The sequence below is a fragment of the Oryx dammah genome, unplaced genomic scaffold, assembly GCF_014754425.2.
Source record: "Oryx dammah isolate SB20612 unplaced genomic scaffold, SCBI_Odam_1.1 HiC_scaffold_18, whole genome shotgun sequence".
Taxonomy (NCBI): domain Eukaryota; kingdom Metazoa; phylum Chordata; class Mammalia; order Artiodactyla; family Bovidae; genus Oryx; species Oryx dammah.
In genome coordinates this window covers 6,062,862-6,071,179 of record NW_024070202.1, presented here as the reverse complement: position 1 = coordinate 6,071,179, position 8,318 = coordinate 6,062,862, and the positions used below count along the sequence as shown (strand labels likewise).

General features: G+C 45.8%; 1 protein-coding gene across 3 annotated transcripts in view; it reads right to left on the bottom strand.

Moving 5' to 3' along the window:
• Nucleotides 1-893: 893 nt before the first annotated feature.
• Nucleotides 894-8,318, bottom strand: part of DDC (dopa decarboxylase) — a 108,933-nt gene continuing 101,508 nt past the window's right edge. For 2 of the 3 annotated variants that reach the window (XM_040260225.1, XM_040260226.1), the window contains exons 14-15: nucleotides 4,355-4,562; nucleotides 894-1,468 (exon numbers count right to left, since the gene is read on the bottom strand). In XM_040260225.1, coding sequence (XP_040116159.1) covers nucleotides 1,455-1,468; nucleotides 4,355-4,562 — 222 coding nt within the window. In that variant the 3' untranslated portion in view covers nucleotides 894-1,454. Of the gene's footprint in view, nucleotides 1,469-4,354; nucleotides 4,563-6,551; nucleotides 6,876-8,318 lie in introns of all 3 variants that reach the window. The other variant, XR_005724410.1, reaches the window with a different exon arrangement.

Here is an 8,318-nt window from a genome sequence, read left to right as displayed (position 1 = left end):
CCAAATGAGAGGGGGGCCACATGGCATCTGATGTGGTAACAGATTTCAAAAACACAGGTAATTCAGCTACATGCACGTAGATCACAGGGGTCTTTAAAATTCAAATAGCCCTGATAATAATTCAAGGTCCCATTCTGAGAGTGTTTTTGACAATTCTATAGACTCCAAAGAATAAAAACTTGTCTTGGGATTAAAATATACGTGTTTCGAAGAATAAGGATAGTTTCAAAGAAAGATCAGTGATTTGGACAAAACCTGCATCTTCCTGATATTTCTGTGTAAAGAGAATCTTCAGGTGTTTATTAGTCGTGATGCCCCAGGGCAGGAGGCCTAACCAGATGAGGAGAGCAAGGCCCCGGAGGCCTTTCTCACCATGCCCGCAGAACATGGTCTCTGGCTGCGCCTTGATTCTAAATTGACTGACGTTTCTTTAGAAGCTGAAGTCATTTCCAAATAAAACGCATATGTTGCTATTACATCTAGGACAGCGGCTGACATATACTGCATGCACACACGCTAAGTCGCTTTAGTCGTGTCTGACTCTTTCAGACCCTATGGGCCATAGCCCGCCAGGCTCCTCTGTCCAGGGGATTCTCCAGGTGAGAATGCTGGAGTGGGTTGCCATGCCCTCCTCCGGGGGATCTTTCTGACCCAGGGACTGAACCTGCGTCTCTTGCATCTCCCGCATTGGCGGGCAGGCTCTTTCTTTACCACCAGCACCGCCAGGGAAGCCCACCAGACATGTACCAGGCACTCCCTAAATGCTTGCTGACTAAACAAATGTCATCTAAAAACATCCAGGAACATCATATCTTTAGCTGTTTTGAAAGGATAAGTCCACGATATAACAATCGATTTTCTACGGTATAGAATAAGATGCTCATCAGACTCAATACGCATAACACTTCACATTGTTTATTAAGCATTAAGCCACGTGACAGAACAATTTAAATACCACAGGTATAAATCCCATAATCATAGATCATCCTGGACAATATTTCAATAAGGCTTTACCTCACTGACAACTTCAAAGGCATAGAAACATATGATTTTTTAATCAACAGAAGTCAGAGCCAAATAATGAATAAAAGCTATATTCACTGAGATTAACTTGTAGCACATAATATTTCTTCATTGATGAGTGGCTGAAAAGGTGCAATCATGGGATTCTTTCTGGATAACTCTGGGAAAAGATTGAAGGCAGGAGGAAAAGGGGATGACAGAGGATGAGATGGTTGGATGGCATCACTGGCTTGAAGGACATGCGTTTGAATAAACTCTGGGAGTTGGTGATGGATGATAAAGCCTTGCGTGCTGCAGTCCATGGGGTCACAAAGAGTCAGATACAACGGAGCCACTGAACTGAACTGGAGAAGAAGCATGTGCCATATACAGGCTGGGTTCCAAGGAGCTGGGCTGATATAGTTTCCTCTCATCCCAGTCTTCAGATAATTTCAATTTTTGATCTCTACAGGGGAAAAAAAGAACAGGAACATATGGCTATGTTTTTAAAATGTGAAAGAATTTTGTATACTCCTCCCTGGAACACAGAGAAGGAATATACTTTCTCCATCTGTGAAACAGAAAAGAGTTTGAACTGGAAGAAATTAGCTTTTATTGCCAATCTGGCTTCTCTATGATTGTTGTTGTTTTGTTGCAAAGTTATGTCTGACTCTTTTGCAACCCCGTGGACCGTAGCCCATTGGATTCTCCGTCCATTGGATTTCCTGGGCAAGAATACTGGAGTGGGTTGCCATTTCCTTCTCCAAGGGATCTTCCTGACCCAGGGATCGAACCCGTGTCTCCTGCACTGACAAGCGGATTTTTACCACTGAGTCACCTGGGAAGCCCCTTCTCTATGATCCATTTTATTAATGTCAACTAGAGTCTTGGCCCCATTTCCTACCTTATGTAAAATAGGGTAGTTCCTTCTTTCCTTCAGAACTGTGACCATTACATTTGATATAAACCTACATAAGCACAAGGGGCTTCAGCCTTGACTCAGTGGTAAAGAATCTGCCTGCCAACGCAGGAGATGGGGGATTGATCCTTGGGTTGGGAAGCTCCCCTGGAGGAGGGCATGGCAACCGACTCCAGTATTCTTGCCTGGAGAATCCCATGGAAGGAGGAGCCTGGTGCACTGAAGTCCATGGGGATCACAAAAAGTCAGACACGACTGAGCACGTTAACATAAGCACAGTAAAACCAAGGTATAAGATTTTCATCACTCTAATTAATCTGACTAAAACATATATGCATTGTGATCTACTATTGTATCCTCCATTTAAAAAATTTTTCCTTTCTGTTACCTTTGGAATTGATGGCAAGTATAGCGAAGGACAGGGAAGCTGCAGTCCAGGGGGTCACAGAGCCGGACGTGATTTAGCAACTAAACAACAAATAACAACTCCACGTGGGCTTCCCAGGTGGCGCTAGTGGTAAAGATTCCGCCTGCCTATGCAAGAGACAGGAGACCTGGGTTCGATCCCCGGAGGGAAGATCCCCTGGAGGAGGGCGTGGCAACCCACTCCAGTATTCTTGCCTGGAGAATCCCCGTGGACAGAGGAGCCTGGCGGGCTACAGTCCATGGGGTCGCAAAGAGTTGGACATGACTGAAGCACACATGCATATTAACTCCAGAGTAACTGTTACTTCTATCAGAGACCTGCCTCCGTTTCAGATGAGTTTTCCGAGCTACAGTCTCCTGTGTTGTTCCAGGCATAGGGGAATAAGATACACAAAACATAGAATCGCAGAAATGTTCCTCTAGAGTGTTTGCCTGTGTGGTTTTGTTTTGAATTTATCTTATTCCCCCCACATACACACACCCCGCCCCACCACACACAGAGATGCTTATTGTGGAGCAGTGGAATAATCTGGAGCTATAGGCCTCTTCCCAACACCTTCCTGAGATGCTCAAGCTCTAACTGGGGTGTTGCTCCCTGAAGGGTGATCCCTCAGCTTATGAGCAGCAGCACTTTAGGAAAGGGGTTTGCCAAGCCAGGAAAAGGACCTGATATTTCAGGACACACCCTGACAGAGGGGTCTCTGACCTCTTGGGCCAGAAGCCTGGGATGGAGCTCTCACATAAATTAAATGCAATATTTAACTTCTGATTTTTTGAGCACTGCACAGTAGTCCCCAACCTTTTCAGCACTGGGGACTGGTTTTGTCGAGGACAATTTTTCCACCAACCATTTGTCATGGGATGGTTTCAGGATGATTCAAATGTGTTTCATTTATTGTGCACCTTATTTGTATAATCATTATATTAGCTCCACCTCAGATTATCAGGCATTAGATCCTAGAGGTTGAGGACCACCTCACTATAGTATTAATATCTCAGGTACTCATAGTTAAAATTAAGAGCCCAGAAGATCAAGTTGTATGCGCTTAGCAAACTAATTCCATCACACATTTGGGTTTTCCATCCCCCATGGAGGATGACAGATGGGGATAAAGCAGAAAAAGAAAGAAAAAAAAAGTTGGAATGAGGATGCAATGGCTGGAGCATGAACAACCATTTTGGACCATAAGACATGTTCTATGTTGATGCTAAAAATAGCAGGGAAGCAAGAAGGAAGAATCCTGGGATCCTGATGATTCTTGAAACCCCACTCTTGCCCCTTGATTGCCTTTCTTTAAACTCTTTTTCAGTTCAGTTCAGTTGCTCAGTTGTGTATGACTGTTTGCAACCCCATGAATTGCTCTTTGCAGAGAGATATAAATCTCTTACTTGTTTAATATAAAAAAAGAAAGAAAAGCAGAAGCTCCTACCACTTACCTCTCCCAAGTGGGGCAAAAGGAAAAAGAAAGAAATCAAGGTGGTGGAAAAACTCCAATGGAATGACATTCAGAAAATAACCTAATGCCAAGGCTCTAAAGATTCCTGCAGTTCAACAGACATCATTCCAACTTGTTGTCAATGCTGTGTTTGTACAGATGCTTTTCTTACAAGTCACCTGCCCACTGTCTTCAGGGTTTCTATAACTGATACACAATAGTTTAACATTTTCTTTCTCTAAATCAACGTGAACTTGGTCCTTCCTGACAGCACACCAGCAGTCATGTCAAACTCCTTTTTGAGTGTTTTCACCCATTTTCATTTATCTACCATTTGCCAGTTTATAAGTTGCTATGATTGTAAGTTGGGGGGAACACTAAAGAAAGCTGAGGGGATATTACAGAGATGTATGACTGATAGTCTCAAATAAAAGAGTACAAAGTAGAAATCTATCGAAGTTTCTAAGACTCCCAATGTGGTATGTTCCCTCCACTTCTCCAGACCAGACAGGGCTGGTTCTCTCTCCCTCTCTTTAGGGTGGAGGGAATTCGGCCCCACAGGGTGGCTTACCTGCCTTTTCCTCCCCCTGTGCTCTTAACACCGTGGCTGCCATCTCCTGGATGTGCTCCCAGGCCAGCTGCACGTGGGCCAGCTCCACTGTGCGTGAGCAGATGGCGAAGCGCAGCACAAACTGGTCTCTCAGGGAACAAGGGACCAAGTGGATTTTTTTGGCACCGTTTATGCTTTCCAGAAGAGCTTCATTCAGTTTGTTGGAACCCTGTAGATTGAGAAAGGCAGTACTCGAATCTTTGGAGGCTCAAACATGCAACACGAAGCCAGGTAGGTATTGGGTGATACAGTCCCAGATCAGTGGGAGAACCACCTCACCACAGGCCTTTCATTTGCAGTCATAAAAAATTCAACTAAGTAACCGTGACGTGGGCCCAAGAGAGGGCTGCCTCCCCTGCACAATTCCTCCTGTTCCAGCGCTGCCAAAAGGCAAGCCTTCTGTGACCCAGGTTTACAGAGAAAAAATGAAGCTTCCTAGACATGTCACCTGTAAGTTGATAAGCTTATCAATAACCTCAGATATGCAGATGGCACCACCCTTATGGCAGAAAGTTGATGAAAGTGAAAGAGGAGACTGAAAAAGTTGGCTTAAAGCTCAACATTCAGAAAACTAAGATCATGGCATCTGGTCCCATCACTTCATGGGAAATAGATGGGGAAACAGTGGAAACAGTGTCAGACTTTATTTTTTTGGGCTCCAAAATCACTGCAGATGGTGACTGCAGCCATGAAATTAAAAGACGCTTACACCTTGGAAGAAAAGTTATGACCAACCTAGATAGCATATTCAAAAGCAGAGACATTACTTTGTCAACAAAGGTCCGTCTAGTCAAGGCTATGGTTTTTCCAGTGGTCATGTATGGATGTGAGAGTTGGACTGTGAAGAAGGCTGAGCACCGAAGAATTGATGCTTTTGAAGTGTGGTGTTGGAGAAGACTCTTGAGAGTCCCTTGGACTGCAAGGAGATCCAACCAGTCCATTCTGAAGGAGATCAGCCCTGGGTGCTCATTGGAAGGACTGATGTTGAAGCTGAAACTCCAATACTTTGGCCACCTGATGTGAAGAGCTGACTCATTTGAAAAGACCCTGATGCTGGGAAAGATTGAGGGCAGGAGGAGAAGGGGACGACAGAGGATGAGATGGTTGGATGGCATCACCGACTCAATGGACATGGGTTTGGGTGGACTCTGGGAGTTGGTGATGGACAGGAAGACCTGGCGTGCTGCGGTTCATGGGGTCGCAAGGAGTCGGACACGACTGAGCGCAGTCGCTGAACTGAACTGATGAGCTTAAACAGCAGAATTGTATAATGGCACCAGGGGATGGAAACATACAGAATAAATCTCACAATACAATAAGTCTCCTGCACATGAACCTTGAAGTTGTGAAATTTCCAAGATGAGAGTGTGCGTTCTCATGTCCACTCACATTAGCGTCTCTGGTGCACCGTGTCACATGCCTGCAGGCTCTGCAGGCTGTGCTCTTGGGTCCTTTGCTGCACAGTCGTGGGTACAGTGCAGTAGGTGAGTGAAGTGAAGGTTGCTCACTCGTGTCCGATTCTTTGCGACCCCATGGACTATACAGCCCATGGAACTCTCCAGGCCAGAATACTGGAGTGGGTAGCCTTTCCCTTCTCCAGGGGATCAGAGTGCAGTAGGGAGGTATCTTTGTTTCATGCCCAGGAAGTCTGGAAGCAAGCATAAAAGCAGTGGTGCTATACCTGGTCCTACTGTGCTATTCAAGGTACTGTACTATGAGATTAAAAATATTTCCTCTATTTTTTGTTTATTTTTTAATGTAATATTTGTGTGAAAAGTTACAAACCTATTACAGTACAGTACTCTATAGCCGATTGTGTTAGTTGGGTGCCTAGGCTAATTTCACTAAACCTATATACAGACTAAACTCAGTGAATGCATCCTCAGAATAGAACTCCTTCCTATGTAGGCAATTGCTGTGTAGAAAATGAAGCGTGATAGTCAGCTTCTGGCTAGAGTCTTGGAAAACTGTCCTCGAACTATGGACCGAAGGACCATCAGTGGCCCCCCTCTGGAGGGGAGCAGCCCACCAGCCTTGGACAGGGGGCTGGGGGCCCACACCCCACACCAAGAGGGCCACATGGGGGAAATGTGTTACAGACTAGGGGCCGTGCCCCTCCCGTCTGGTCGGTCCGGTTCCCCCTCTCATCCCCACCCACCTCTCAGCCTTCCTTCTGTCCCCAGGCAGTGACTCCAGCCCCACACACCTCATGGTTGATGTAGAGGGCCTGCATGTGGGGCCAGCGTCCTGGGTCACATGACCCGTGGTAGACTGTACTGTTCTTGCTCCGTCTTGAAAGCAGGGAGGACAGTGGGAAGAGAAAAGTCCTGGTCGGCCAGAGGGGGGACCCAGGCCTCATGTCTCTGCAGAGTCTGCAGGTTGCCAACTGGCGTGAGGCTATGCACAGTGGCCCGTGGACAGCGTGTGGGCCCGAGGCCACCTAGGAACTGCTGCTGCGCACCAGATCCAGTCAGGGCCGGTTCTGCTCCAGGATGAGGGTGAGAAGGTAGAAATGATGGTTTGAAAGGATGGAACTTGACCAGGAAGACGTAATGGAAGAGCAAATGCCTGAAAGTGCCAAATGCAGGAAATAAAAGCAAGCAACTCAGGAAAACTTTGCTCACCATTTTCAAATGGATCGGAAAATATTTGTTTTCTACTAAACAGAGGCAAAGACAGAGCCGATTATACAGAGTGAAGTAAGCCAGAAAGAAAAACACCAATACAGTATACTAACACATATATATATGGAATTTAGAAAGATGGTAATGATAACCCTGTATGCGAGACAGCAAAAGAGACACAGATGTAAAGAACAGACTTTTGCACTCTGTGGGAGAGGGTGGGATGATTTGGGAGAATGGCACTGAAACATGTATACTATCATGTAAGAAACAAATCGCTAGTCTAGGTTCGATACAGGATACAGGATGCTTGGGGCTGGTGCACTGGGATGACCCAGAGAGATGATATGGGGAGGGTGGTGGGAGGGGGGTTCAGGATTGGGAACTCATGTACACCCGTGGTGGATTCATGTCAATGTATGGCAAAACCAATACAGTATTGTAAAGTAAAAAAATAAAATTTAAATTAAAAAAATAAAACAGTCTGAGGTGTAAGAACAGTAGCAGCAGCAGAGACTTGACATCCAGAGCCGACAGCAACACGGCAAAGAAAAGCAGCAAGATAGCAGATGCAGAGGCAGAAAATGAGTGACAATGCCTGCACAGCACGCTTCCTCAAGGAGAAACCGGATTCACGCAATAGAAGTAACAAGTTTCACAGAAGAAACGTTTTGCTTTCTGAGAAGCCCCTAGGCTTCCAGGAAGGGAAGGGACATGCAGATAGGTTTGCCCAAGTAAATGGGGAGGAGAAAATAAAAGTCTTGACTTTGACAACACAATGCTCGTTGAAAGAAGCCAGTCACAGAAGCCAGCACAGTGATGATCCCGTTAACACGAATGTCTGGAGCAGACAGATCCACAGAAAGAGAAAGTAGATCTGTGGACGTACGATGGGGTTGGGGCTTCTCTGGGGGAGAATGAAGATGTTCTCAAGCTAGATTGTAGGGATGGCTGTGCAACCCTGGGGACAGGCTAGGCATCACTGAAATGTATACTTTATATGGACAGAGAGTATGGTATGGGAATGATATCTCAACAAAACTGCTAAAAACGAAAAAAAATTAAAATCCTTCAAGAACACTGGCGGTAAACACAAAAACAACTGCATGATGGCCAATATATCACAGCATAATTGCTGCCAACACCAGTGCAGACTGAATTGCCCTTCTGGTCACCCTCTGGGGCCCTGCTCCTGGACCCCAGACCTGACCTCTGCCGTCTTGATCTCTGGTGTCTGTGTGATGCTCTGCCTCCTGTGCTCAGGTGTGTGTGTGATGCTCCGCCCTCCTGTGCTCAGGTGT